At 34.0% G+C, this 15,122-nt stretch overlaps 1 protein-coding gene across 21 annotated transcripts in view; it reads right to left on the reverse strand.

The window, feature by feature from the left end:
- SLMAP (sarcolemma associated protein) overlaps positions 1–15,122 on the reverse strand; it is a 91,432-nt gene that overhangs the window by 27,562 nt on the left and 48,748 nt on the right. For 3 of the 21 annotated variants that reach the window (XM_074914501.1, XM_074914502.1, XM_074914499.1), the window contains exons 10-15: positions 14,273–14,410; positions 13,124–13,292; positions 12,987–13,037; positions 12,371–12,421; positions 8,028–8,090; positions 2,051–2,107 (exon numbers count right to left, since the gene is read on the reverse strand). In XM_074914501.1, coding sequence (XP_074770602.1) covers positions 2,051–2,107; positions 8,028–8,090; positions 12,371–12,421; positions 12,987–13,037; positions 13,124–13,292; positions 14,273–14,410 — 529 coding nt within the window. Of the gene's footprint in view, positions 1–592; positions 706–2,050; positions 2,108–8,027; positions 8,091–12,370; positions 12,422–12,986; positions 13,038–13,123; positions 13,296–14,272; positions 14,411–15,122 lie in introns of those variants that run through there. The other 18 variants (XM_074914498.1, XM_074914500.1, XM_074914507.1 and 15 more) reach the window with 14 other exon arrangements.

Here is a 15,122-nt window from a genome sequence, read left to right on the forward strand (position 1 = left end):
ACCCCCAAAATGAAAGAAGTTAGGTGGAAACTGAAGACAACCTGTGCACCTACATGGGGAGATTAGCAAGATGACAAAACACAGACAGGTTAACAGGAAAAAATTTTTTTCTTCATCTAACATGAAAAGTTTTCTATTTCTCTGTGCCAGAAAAACATTCATACATGAAACAGAGGGTGGCAAGTACAAACAAAGCAGCTGATCAAGTGCCAGGCTCTTCCTAGTCTAATGCAACTGAAATCATTGAAGAAGGGGGAAGCACCCACACACTTAAAGAACATTAGGGGTTTGCACCTGGCAGCTATTCCAAACATCTCTCTCATGACTTCAGCAGACTTCAAAGCACATAAATAACTGGAGTAGTTATAAACTTGATGTCTGGGGGTGGTTCTTTGCTAAAAGAAAAGGGGTATTTCCCTATTTTTAGGAATAAAGTTTTTAATTAATATCTAAAGATGTTATGACACAAAGCATTTTACATGGATCATATGTAATCAATCTCACAAGACTGCCATTAAAACTGTAATAACTACTTAACCAAGTAATACATTCTTTTTAAAGTATTGAGAAAAGTATATCCTAAAAGCCTCACCCATGTTGTTTGTATTAGTGGCCAATCCAGAAGCACTAAATTGAGCAATATCTGTATCCAACTAACTTTACCATATCTGGTCATACATGGAAACACAGCTTTCTTGCTCTGTGCAAAATGGGATGAACAATGCAAGTTCCAACTGCCAAATTAATTCTCTCTTCCCCCACCTCCCCCTCATACTCCCTCCCACCCACTCTCTGGTGCAAACAGCTACTTCCTCCCTCCTATCCTCCTCCCCCTGAAACACGGAACAAGATTAGGCACCAGAGGAAAGATGCATCAGTGTCTACATCTGAAACAGAAGTCAAAAAGAGCAGTGATTTAGAAAGCTGCTTCCTATTCTGGAATCAGAGTCATAAACACTCTTTCCTGTACTATATTATTTCACAGCAGTTGTCCCTATCTCCCATAATGGAATTGAGCTGAATAAATATAGCCAAAATGATGAAGTATATTAAAATGTGTTGACATCATACTTACTTGATGAGTTAGAATATATTAACAAACACTAAAAATAGCTCACGGCTTTGCAAGATAACTGGCATGCAAGTGTTACGTTACAGTTATTGTATGCATTCTTTTGCCAAATATGGCATGTTGTCTATAGCTTATATACAGAAACAAATTAAAGGTGCAATTTCATACATTAAAGTAAGAGAAGATAAGCTGAAAAGTCTCTAAAATACCAGAACTTTTAACAGCCTAACATTCATTCAACATGACAAGACTCTGCAGAAGGATAGAGGGTAAAGAAATGAGTTGGTATGTCTAGACATTAACAAAAAGCTACAGAAGTAGAGTCAGTCCACAAGTCCAAACAATATTACATTATTAGACACATAGGAAATATTGCTTTACACACTTTATAACATTCCTGATTTTGGCACTGCAAGATGAGGATGACTGTTTCTTGACAGGGTAAATATTTTCTAATTAGCTTCTTGTATTTTACATGTTTTATACAGAAAAGAGTTAGAGATACACACATATATTTTACTTGGAAAAGGCAAATTTAGGAGGTTAACAGCTATTTTAAAGTTATAAGGGTAGAAGTTAGAAAACAGTCAAATTAAGATACACTTTTATTTCAAACTTAAAATGAGACCAAATATTATTTCTATTCAGTCCTGTAATAAAAAGAAACCCCTGTTAGAAATTTATGCACTAAAGATTAATAATTTTTGTAAATTGATGTAATATTTTAATTTTTTCTAACAGCGTACATTAAAGTAAGAATTCCAACAAAACTGAGACTAGCATCTTCAAAAATTGTTTCTTTTAAATCTTTTTACTCTACAATAGTATTTGAAGCAGAGTTCAGTAAACAATATACCTCCCCTTTATTGATTTTTTTTCTTGAGTATTCAACAAAACCTGCTAATTTAAGATAGAACATGCATTGAAGTCACATAAAAAACATGCTCCAAAAACAGTTAAATAATCCAGAAGTCTAACCTTTCAAAAGCTTTGTTTCTTCCACTTTGGTTAGATGTCCTTCATCTATGATCTTGTCTGCCAAACAAAATAAGTGTTACTTTCCAAGCTCAAATTAAGCAAGCTTTTCCCTGCACGCATCTACGTAGACTACATTCCATGACCAAATTAAAAGCTGATAATATTACTTCCTACTCAGGCTTGAACAAAAACTTTATTCTGGCATGGAATAATGAAAGCACACAAGTCTATTGGAACTTTGTGATAAAATGCATAATTCTTTCTTCTGCAGTTTAGTAGCTTGCATTATTAATGCTTCAGTTCACTAATGAGAAGTTAGGAAAATTTTTACGAACTTTTAAAAATCTAACTGGGAGCAATAAATAATTAATACATTTCTCAAGTTATAGTTCTCAAAAAAGGAATTCTAAGAGCTGGTTGCCTGAAATAGACGTGAACTTGTTACAGCAGAAACCTAGAAATTCACCACAGTAAAACAGCAACTGAGAAGCCACCTCCACATCACAACTGTTTTAACAGTGCCTTACAAAAGGTACACATAAATATCCTTTCTTAGCTTAAAACCTTCAGAGAGCTGCATGGAATTCCAAAAAATTGTGCATGCATCACATACAGGTTCACAAAAATAAAAAGTTTACATATAGCATTGACAGGGAAGTCTATTCATGTACATCAGGTCATAAAAACCTAAAACACAGAATTTGAGACTAGATTGCTAACTTCACCCTAACTCCAGCTAGGACACAAAAAGCCAAACGGTAAAACAGGGAAGAACAGGTCTGGATTAATCAGACACTAAAAGAACTATTGAACCATTAATTAACTAATTTCCTTTTTTGAGGAGATTTTATTGTTTCAAATTCCTTAAGAACCAGCTAGCAACGCCTACATGCAAAATTATTGAGGGTCACACATCTTACAGATCACATCATCAATTTCTATGCAGTGAATCTTGCAATTTGGACAATGTTGAAAGCTATTAACACCCACTGAAACACCAGGCTTGAAGCTGCCTCTGCTGGATCCCTGACAGGCAGGCAGGGAACTGAGTTTTCTGGTTACCCTGTGTGCTATTAACAGGTTACTGAGATACAGAGAAGACTGATGAACAGCACATACAGGGGAGTTCAGATTAAGGAAGATGGATGACAGTAAATACTTTTCAAATTCTTAATTAAAAAAATAGCGAGCTTCAGTCAGCATTTCCAGCTTCAAGTAGCTCTGAAGATTAAGAAGTCTCTGTACTCCTCTGATGGTATGTTGCTGTAACCATAACAATCCAAAGACAGAGGCAGGACAACATTTCTGGGGAAGTATCTTTCTCAAGATAGAGAAGCTTTGAGACAAAAAAACCCCTGAGGTCTGAAGAAGGGTATACATGGCCAAAAGTTCACCCTGTCCCCCTCCCTCCCCCACAGACAGACAAACCACTCCAAAGAGATAATCCCTCTATCTATACTTTTATCTACAAGTATTGGCATGCATTGCTATAACTTTTTACAAATATTGCTTCAGAAATACACTGAACAGCACACTGGATTTTCAGGATTGGCTTCAGGACTCAAACTGTAGGAGATCACTGATCATCCAAGTTCAGATCAGTCTCGAGTTCCTCAGAGCTGAAGAGAGTCACTGTGCCTTGACTGGAGAAGGCACTGCAGAGGGAATCAAGTTACTGCAGCCACAAGTGAAGAGGTACTGAGTGATATTATGAGACCTCTTACATTAAAAAAAAAAAAACGGAAGTCTTCATATGTGATTATTGCAGGACTCAGCTGAGGCTGCAAGTGGAGTGGGGAGGAAGACAGCAAGAAAGCAGCTGAGAAATTCTGCCCGTGTCTGAAAAAATGAGCTGAACGCAAAAACCATACGCTCAAACTGCTTGATCTGAAGGGGTAACACCTCATCCATGCTAGACTGTTAGCTGAAAATAGGCTTCCATAATCAGTTTACAGAAAAAAACTTAGCATTGCGAATTGATGGATCTTGGGAGTTTTCACAGTTCAGTAGCTGTTAAAACCAGAATAATCACAGTACAAAGAGAAACTAGTCTTCTGGACCCAGATGTTTTTGCAAACTGAATTCTTTGCAGCAGCTCTTTTACACTTTTAAGAATTCTCAATTCCTATGACTAAAAAAAAACCCGCTGCATTTTTTTTTTTTTTTCTTTTCCATGGTGGCTTACTGTTTTCTAATGTCCATTATGGATTTCAAAATTTGTAAAAAAGTTTTCTTCCTAATGCTATTTCTTCACCAAAGAACTTCAGTAGTAAGATACAAGTCCCCTTGCCCAGTGTGACCCAAAGCTGGTACAGCCAGTACTTGTCACTTGGTGGCTGACAAATCTTAACTTACAAAACAAGCATTCTGTGTTTTAAAAATGCTAGCATTAAAGACAACAAAAAATGGTTAATTTCAGCATGTCTGTGTATATTTCGATAATAAACAGAAAATTAGATGTAGATGGCATTAAACTACATAGAATCTTATTCTGCACTGTTACCACTCTAGTCACCAAAAAATAGCAGAAATCAGACAACAATCACAAAGTAGAAGCAGAAATACCTATATCTTTAAAAACTGCCTTTTCCAAATCTGTCTTTCCATATTACTATTTCAGAAAACTTCATAAACTTGATTTTTTTTTATTTTTTAATAAGTCAGTCTACATTTTCCCTGAATTAAGATGTGAATTTCTGGCTACCAAAATATAAATTAGGGTGAGGATTCTAACTTTAATTTCTGGTACAAATAATTTTTCTTTCATGCTATTCAGTCACTACTTGAGTTACTGATACATATCTTAAATTATTTTTACTGCCACAATCTGCTCTGAAGTTAAGGTTTTGGTTCATCTTTAAGATTTTTTTTTTTTTTTTTTTTCCCTGATGAATGTAAACCTGGCTCTCAACATATAAATTTCGAGCCATCTGAAAAAAAGTGATACTAAAGAGCTTTCACTTTACTTGTCACCTGCAGGTCATAAATTCATGAAAAAGCTGAAAATAGCCATTCAATCCATCCAAAAACTACTCAATTTTAAGTAATTTTTTTAAAATAAAAAAACTTAGTAAAAAAAGCAAAAAAATCCACTTGCATTTAAAATTATAAATGCAAAAATCACGAAATGCGACAAAAAAAAAAAAGGACACAAATAAAGGAGAGTTGGATTGGGGCAAAAGACAGGATGCTAGCAGGGCACCAAATCTCTCTTTTGTCTATACATCATCACCTTTTTTCGTAATAACTCATGTAGTAATCAAAAAGAAGCAACATGACTTTTGCTGCTGGTGTCACTGGTTTTCACCAGTGATTGCTAAAAAAAAGTTATGAAATGAGCAACTGAATGTAATGATCAGAAAGTAACAGACTTCCCAGATCATCCAGAGTAAGATTTCATAACATTCTACAGATGTTGTAGATCAGGACAGGTTACTGGATGATATTGTGAGCCATATTCTGTTTAAAAAATAAAAATGAATAAAAAATATGTTTAGGAACCTATAGAAGCCAGATCTTACAAACAATGCTACCTAAATTAAGCATTCAAGCTGCATTGCAACCAAGATTTTAGTGTCCTGTTGCTTCTCCCCCATCAGAAAAATTCTACCTTTAGTACCTTGAGAGGTCTTGATTGCTCTTAACTGGTAAGCACTTTCAATTGCCTTATACCTCTGCAGCCTGATGCAGATGATTAAACAACCTACAGATTGTTTAATCATCTGATTTTCCTTTTTGTGCTATCTTACATACTCCACTTCCTTGACTCAGGCTGGTTTTCCTCACTTCTCTGCTTCTGCATTCCCAATTTAGGTGGTTCTTCCCCATAACCATGGAGATGCACACTATCCCCACTGCACCAACACAATTCAGAACCCCTTCTTCTAGACAAACTGTACAGTTGTTTCAATTCCCCTTTCCTTTTAGATTTCTTTTATGGTTTGCAGATCCTATAGTTTCAACTCCTCCGCTTCTATTACAAAACAGCAAACCCTATGTAACACAATTTCCATGAGTGACTCCTATTTATGGGATTTTTACTGGATTATTATTTTTTTAAATAATGAACGTACTCTGTTCCCAATACCTAAACCTCTGGGGAAAAAAAAATAAACGCATAGTATCACATGATGAACTTTCTCAATATTGCCAATCTTCACGATATTTATGATACCCTTCAGTATTTGCTGCATATCTCAAAACTGCAGTTCCCAGTGATTTCTGGAACTGTAATTTTTCCCCCAGCTAGTTCCCAACCCTCACGATTGCAGAGAGCAAAGAGCAGGAGTAGGACTGGAGGGTAGCACTTCCATCCAAAATTAAAATAATAGATCCTGCATTTTACAGTTTAACCTCATGATTTTGTGGGGCCTGACTAAACATATTTGAATTTGGGAAAGGCAAACTTTCAGTCCCGGGATAAATACATGAGCTGGTGACTTGGAATCTTTTTTGTTCTTGACCAGAGAGTAAACACACTACTGCAAAAAATGCAGAATAATGAACCCTTTGAACTCATATTCATTCTTTTAAAAATGAGACAATTGAGGTTTTACAGTGTCTATATTCTAGCTTTCATTCTCTCAAGAAAGGGGAGGCATAAGTATATTGATCTTTATTTTACTCTCTTATTACTACTTCAGCTGAATGTTACAATCTTTTACTAGATCCTGATGGTCACTTTAGGTTCGCAGTAGTGACAAGACTGGTCACATTTAGCTTGCAGAGGTGATACTAAATACACATTGTTAAAATAGGTTAAGCTCACATCCAAACAGTGCAAACAGGCAACCAATTTGTATTTGAACATCACTCAGTGTGCTCTTCATTTTCACTTGACAAAAAATTTTTACTCAAACATTTAACCTCAGTTCATTTTAATGTACTGAATAAAGAAGATTCTACAAAAATTAAATTTCAGCCTGACAGAAGACAGCTACCAGTCATTCACTTTTAAAAAGAAACATTTTTCAAGTAAATAGTTTAAATTTTCTTAGACAAATATTAGCAATATCCTGTCATTCAGTTTACAGCACTGCAGTCCATAACACAAGGAGTAAAGTCAAACAAGTCTGTTACACTTCCCTATTGATATTTAAAAGGGAAGAGTGCAATGGGCATAATGTCAAAAAAAGATACCGTATTATTTCGGCTTATAAATATTTCTCTTTGATCAACTTTAGGTACATAATTTCTGTAAACTCTTAAGACAAAAAATAATTCTTTATGCTACTAAGGCGTTCTCTTTGAAGCTTAATAGCATTTTTCTCTCTTCATCCTAACAATATTTGTTTCACTGGACAAAAAGTATTAATATTTTCAGGGTTTTTTTAAGCATAGATATGCAGGCTGCACAGTTTCGTTACTCCTTTTCATAAGTCATTTGCTTTGAAAAACATGTTTTTCATTTGAGAAGAACACATCTTTCTAAAGATTGGTATTGCATATCTATATTTGATTTTTCTTTAAAAAAATCTCATAGATTTCCACATAAAAGTTATGGTTCTGCTTTCCTTTTTGTTCTTTGTAATAACTAATTTGAAGAATGTGTAAGACCTTTAATTATCAGATAAATTATAGATATGTGAAATGAAGAAAGACATCACTACCTTATCTCTGTCCTAGTGCTGCCTGTGATGTTTGCTTAAACTGACCATGTTAGGCTTTCAACTTCTTGAAAAATTATACTCAGTTTTAAACATCATGTGGCAACATTACCACCCTTCTACTGGTCAGAGGACAATAATGAATTAACTGCTAAGAAGAGACAATGTGATCATTGCTTTGCAAGAGCAAAGATATCCTCTTACTACTACAGGCATCTGCTTAATATCACAATGCCACAATTCTATGCTTAGAAAATTTCTGCTAATACAGAACTCTCAAATAGTAGTGACAAATTCTGATTTTTTTATCCATCTTTTCTGAGGTTTTTTGTTGTTTTTAAAGCAAATGTGATGAACACTCTTGTACTCACTCTGACATTCTATGAACTGATGAATAAAAGTGCAGTCCCCTCCACTCTTTGAAAGAAAGTGCTCTAGTAAAGAAAGAAACACTTAAGTTTACATCTTCTTATCATTTTCAAATTGATGCAACAAAGAATTTGAAAGGTATATTAACAATATTTGTAATTGTGTATTTACAGTGAACTTTTGAGATCTGAGTTAATAAGCAATTAGACAAGATGTAATTGAAATGATGTCTGAGTGGTATTAGAAAATAGATTACTCTTTTGAACTGCTCAGAAGAAAGAAGTACTTTAACTGTATTTTCAAAGGGTACTTTTAAATATTAAAATCTAATAGCAGTTCTTAAGCATAACAAAAAGCCCCTTACCTCAACAGAAGCTATTTATAAAAACCACCTTTTTTTAACAAAATTTAGTAAGAACTAATCATTAAAAGTCCAAACATTCTGCATTTGGCATTTGCTGTATTGCTCTTTCAGGTTAGGTGGTGACAAATGACTTCCACTAAATTTCCATTGAGAGCTTCATATTTTTGGTAAAAAAAATTAATACATGTAAGTGATATTTAAAATCATAGTAAGTTCAGAATACATAAGATGATACACTACTGAAACATGCAATTCCATAGCACTGATGCCTCTAGTTCCTCCCATTTGTTCATTCATAATAAGACACAGATAAGTGGACATTCCAAATCTAAGCACTGAAGAAATAAAAAACATGTACTTAACCTATATTCTTCAGCACTTATTTAATAGTTTTAAAAGGGCATTTAGTAAGTTTTTCTTTAGTCTTTATGTGTTTATTCTTCATATCTAAAACCCTCTTGAAATGAAAAACATTTATTTTAGAACTGTTGCTGAATATCTCCCTTTAATTTTTAAACAAAGTTTCCCTGCACAGAAACAGTTTTTGAAAGGACAGTTCTACAGTAGAGATCCTAAAACTACGCTCAATTCCCAGGTTTAACCAAGTCCTTCTATCTGACCACGTTCAGCTCCCAACCCCACTAAAATCTTGCATCTCTTCAAGTTAAAAGGTGCTAACACTTTCTTTCTAAAGAACCTTTGACCTTAAGAGTCTAGCAATCTGAAAAGGCTGTTAAGTACACAAACCAGCAAAATGTATTACATTTTAACAAAATTATTCCACCCTTAGCTTCTAATAGCAGCAGCTCTTAGCTGTTAGGATCCAATATGTAATACTAAGCTTTACTACATCTCAAAGTTACTCTAAAAAGTAAACTTTTTTCTAACCCACAAGGACAGGGCTTTTAAAAAGACAGCACTATGGCTATAACATTTATTTTCCAAATTTAAACTTTTTTTTGAGCTTTTTTTTACATGATCCTGTAACTGTATGCAGATTTCTCTTGTGCTTCTTTATATAATATATGGCTCACAAAACTTAAATATGAAAGCCAGATGTGATGCAACTCACCAAGAATCATACCACTTATTTCAGTAACTCAGCTGTACACAGCCTTTATCAGTGGCTTGATGTGTAAGAAAGTTACTCTCCTCTGCACCAGAATTTTCATATGTGCAATGAGAGAAAATGAATGCCTAACCATTATCATCTTAATACACTTTGTTATAAAAAGCCTCTAGAGAGACTATAACATGAGTTCTTAGTTCCTCTATTCAGAGTACAGTTCTTTTAATGTTATGGACAACCACAGAAAAAGTAATGTAAAATCCTTATTCTTGCAATGGTTAAGTAGTATGCCTATAAATATACCCTTGAGGACTTGACCTGAAGTTTTGAGACACACTCAAAAGGAATCTTAAAAAGCATACTCATTTTACATGGGTTTACCACTTTCCTCTGACAGGGGAAGGTGTGTATACATTGGTATACAAACAGAGGAAACCGTTTTTTATTCCCTACATGCTATTTATTTAGCACCAAAAAAAAATTAATTTCTGACTTCTACATTCAACTGTGAAGTCTTTTCCTTATGCAAAGTATCTACAACCTCTTTCACTGCCAAAGTTGCCTAATTTACATTATAAACCCTAAATTCTTAGCTCTTCTAAAATAATGCAAGACTACTCAGCAAAAAAACCCAGGAACTGCCTCCTGCTGCTTTCAAAAGAACAAAACCCAAAATCTGGCAGAGAAAATTACTGCCCATCTGTCATCATAAGAGGGCTTGATAAAGGACAGGAAGATACAGAAAGGCACAGGCTGTCATGAAGAGAACACAGGCCAGCAAACTGTAAAATGCCAGAGAAATGTGGATGGACCTAGTATAACAGAGATGCAAAAGAATGTGGTACAACACAGAGAATAATGGAAAACTATGCTAAAATACAGAATAATAAAATAGCATGGTAGGTACATGAAAGAAAAAGGTGACAGACTGTATAAACACAGAAAAAGACAACTTGATTGAGTAGCTGTATGTTGTCTATATTCATAAAGAAAAAGAAATTGGCAGACAGCTTCCTAAACTCCCAGGTTTAAACACAAGTTCTACTGCTACTCATAGGATGGAGGAATCTATATTCTCATGAATCCATCCAGATAACATTTTGACTCTCGTGCAATCCAAAATAAGTCAAAAAGGGATTGCTGCTTCAACTTTGACAAAAGGTGAATATCAATGACACAATAATATGTTATAATTACGTAATAATTAATTCAATTTTTAAATAATACTTGAGACAATTTTAAAACTCAGACTAGTAGGAGGTAGCAGTATTTTAAAAACAAGACATTCCTACCAACAATTTTAAAACCAAAAGATGTTTGTTTAAAAAAGAATCATATTTAGTGTGATGTTATCCATCATTTCTCTATAAAACAGTACGTATTTGCACTTGAAGCTTGAAAGCTTTTACTAAATGTTTCAGTTTAGTTCCAGGCTACTTTTGTTCACAGCATTCCATGTTTTTCTAATAATCTCCAACAACCTAACTTTCAGTCTTTTTACAGTTTACATGATTAGAATGAATAATCACAATCCCTACACAGTACCTCAGTTTTGCTTTGTAAAAAAATTAACTATTTTGTGGGGTGGAAGACTTTTAAACAATTTAAAGGAAATTTATTTTTTAACCATTCTATCAAGCATTAAGAGTATTACCAGACAAAAATTATGCATCAGCAAGATGGATCAATCTATCTAAACACAAAGTATGGCAGTCCAGAGAACTGGGAACAGACATTAAATCCCCTGCTTGCTAATCTCAGCATGCATCACAGCTAAGTGCCTAAAATGCTAAAACATTAAGGGATAACTAGTAATTAGATTAAGAGGAGGTTTATGTACAGTTCCTGTCAGCATTTAACGGATCTCTCCTCCTGCTCCAAATAAGAACTCGATGTGAAGTTATGCCATGATTATCTTCTTTTACTTTGCTACTGGTCTCCCTAGTTAAGAAGCTCTTTATTTGTAACACACAAAAAAAGGTAACAAGCTAAGCGCATAGAAAGTTTTAAAGTTTTGTTTCAAAAATGTATACAGTAATCCTTAACCACTCTAAATATTAACTAAAACCATAAGTTCTCTATATAGGTGGCCTAAACTTCCAACTACTGTTACCACCATTCCTCAGAGCTTTTGCTATCCAGCAAGACACAGCAAATGCTGAAGAAAGCTACATCAAGGAAAAATTTAAAATTAACATAACGGGACAAATATATCTTAGCCAATTGAACACTTTAGTGAATTTAGTATCATAAATGGAATAACCTTTGCTATGTGTGATATTGGGCATATTCTTACCAGACAATTTTATTCAAAAAACTTAAAGTGTATGTTGAGTAATTAGTTAAAATACTTAGCTTTAACTAATTGGTCTTTATAAAAGCCCATCAGTTAGTTCAATCTGTACTCATTCCTGGTTTACATAAAGAAGTCCTAAGTTTTAAGAAGTTAGTTTCCACTTTTTATATACTTCATATACTCACATTTTTCATGTTATAGTTAGAAAAAAAATGTTTTACTGACTTTACTTACCATACCCAATTTACTAGAAAAATGGTGTATGTCTGTGTTGCAAGGGAAAACAAAATTAAGAGGAAAAAAGTCAATGAGTTTTCCACTTTCTTGTGTCACAAGCCTGACATCATTCAGTAGACTCCTACTGATTCCAGTGAGAGCCCATCAAAACACAAGCCAAAAAAGACGACTTTCAAGTTGGTTCAATACATTCTACAGAACTTTCTAAGAACACCTAGACTGAAAGTCTAAGCAAAAATGCTGGTCAGAGGAGTGGACAAATTTAATTTCCTTTTTAAAGAAAATATTATTCAAAGTAAAACTTCAGATAACAACATTTTGAATTTGTTCAACTTCAAACATCAACCATAAGACAAAAGGTAGCCTTAAGATACACTACCTTTCTCTGTGCTCCCATTAATTTTAGGTATGAAGTCGTCAACTTGTATGCCTAGGATTAAGAAAGGGTATTATTTCTGGAACCAAGCAACATGTTTGGGGTTTTGTTTCTTAATAAATACAGCACTGTGGAATGTATCTGACTTTTCATACTACGTCTTCCTTTTAAGTACCCAATCTAATGAAACAAAATAGGCAAAATTCAATGTGCTTTCCTATGCTACAGATCATGTTGCAGTTTGTTCAAACACATAACAGGTTACTAGCACCCAAAGAACTACTGCCTGTTACATATATATAAAAATCATTTTTTATATATATATATATACACATACAAAACCCTTCAAAATCTTGGAGCTGCAGGGGCACAGACAAAGCTCTAAATTGAGCAATGAACCCTCACTGCCTGAACACTCACAACAGCAGTGCCCTCTGCTGGCATTCTATTGGGGCCACATGTCTGTCCATGTTAACAAGTGATACTCTTCAAGAAGAATGCATTACTGGGAGAAGTATTATTATTTTGCCAGACACCTAGACTACAAAATTATTATAATAAAAGTATTTGATCAGAAAATCTGGAAACTCGCTTGAAACAAAAAACTGATCACACCTACCTAAGCTGTTGTGTTCTTTAAGAGTTTTCTCTTGAAGATGTTCTAACCGTACTGCAAACAGAAGTCCAAGAAAAAGATATTTCACAGATTAAAAGAAAAACAAATAATCCAAAGTTTCTTCCCCACTAGTGACTAACCTTGTAAAGCAGTTAGCCGCTCATTGGTGAAGTCATTATCAGCCTGCAACGCTTCTATTTTTGCTTGAAGCTCTTGCTCTCTCTCTTCCATTTCATCTATTTTATGCTGCAATTCTTTTTTCTCAGCCAGTCCTTTCTGTTGGATTTCTTCTTGTCTTCCTTCTGCTACCTGCTCCAAAAGATTAAAAAAAATCCCCAAACAAATCAAAATGAACATGTAAAGAAATATATTTCCTTGATTTTTGTATAACTAAATGTATATAAGTAGCTTTCTTTGCTAGTCAGATAAAGAAAATGGAAACAATGCAAAATTTTTCTATTGTTATTTTTCTATAAATTTCTTTTCAAGCACTTTAACATTTTAATTTGGAAGGAAAAGTCTTTGGTCTGAGGAGCTGAACGGGGACTTGAAGAACCGAAGTTCAAACTCTAGTATTCATCCAAGACAAATGCAACAACTATCTCAGGCCTACAAGGAGAAACTACAACCTTCCTCTTCCACATCTTCTGCTTTTCTAGATTGAAGTCTCTTTGGGAACAGGCTTTATCATACAGTGATTTTTCTATTCTCTAGCATAAAGTACCTTTAAATATTAATATACTTAGATGTTTAGTTTAATAACAAACCTCAGAGCACACTCCTTTGCCCTGGAAGCTGACCCATATTATTGCTACGTGGTAGACTAGTTATGTTTTTAACTACACAAAGAGGCAAACATGAAATGCAAATTTATTTCTATGTCTAGTTTTCATTCCCATTAACTCCAAGATGTTTAGGTTGAAACATCTTTTTGTCTTGATCTTTTTTGTCTTGATCCAATCTTTTAGGTTGAAACATTATTTGTCTAGATAAAAGCAGCTGAATATGAAGTTTTATACCATAATTTTATATAGAAATACACTGCAGCTCTAAAAACATGGTAACTTTCAAAGTGAATGAAAAGGGAACCTTTATAGCAACTTCATGATGACAGTTTCAAGTATATTAAACATAAAGCAAAAGAATCTGCAAAAGATGATATGCATCTTTCATTAACCTCTTGTTTGAAAAGTTTCTTAATCTTTGATTGCTACATTAGAAAGTAAATTATATTTATTTGTTCCATGCATTATAATATCATTGTAAGTCAGATGAAGTCCTGTCATTACCTTTAGCTTGTCAGAAAGATCTTTAATTTCATTTACAGCTCCATTGTACTTATTAGCTAATTCTCTTAATTCTTCCTGAGTCCGCTCATTCATTTCTTTCAGGTGAGTACATTCATCTTCTGTATTACTTAAACTCCGCTGTAAGATAGTATTATTATACAATAAATAAAAACCAAAGACCAATAATCCACCAAATGCTGAAGTTGGTCTGTTTTTTCAAAACAGGGTATGTAACTAATCATATTTAATTGCTTTGATCCTAATCATTAAGACTAACCAAACAAATCAAGCCCTGGTAAAAACACTATCTATACAAACCGTTGTAAATGTTCTGCTTCAAGAACAGATTATGTGATAATATATTGGCTTCACACATGTGTAAAAAAACCCCAAACCAAAAACCCACAAGAGGTTACATAATTTATTGTGATTAATAGGAATAAAGAACTGAAACACATGGTCCATCTCTCATTCTCTTCTGTTTTATGCTAAACTGGGAAAATTTTATAATATTTTGTAACTCCATGTAACATATAGATTTCACCAAACCTTTCACCCAAAAGAAGATTTAACACATTATAAAAGCCAAATGGCTCCAAGGAAGCACTCTAAATCTTTTTCTGTACTCTGTAATGTGGCAAGGCATCTAAACTAAGATCCCCTTACTCAAGATTTGTTTCTACAGCCATACTTTTTTCTTTTACTGGTAACAAGCTCTGACTGACTTCACCACCATAACAGACCAAAACACCTTTGTACAAAAGTGCTTTCAAAACCATATTATATAATAATTATTAAAAGATAACTTTCAACCAGGAGCCAATGATTGTTCTGTGTGGAGAGAAAACTA

Source organism: Athene noctua, chromosome 10 (assembly GCF_965140245.1).
Source record: "Athene noctua chromosome 10, bAthNoc1.hap1.1, whole genome shotgun sequence".
Taxonomy (NCBI): Eukaryota; Metazoa; Chordata; class Aves; order Strigiformes; family Strigidae; genus Athene; species Athene noctua.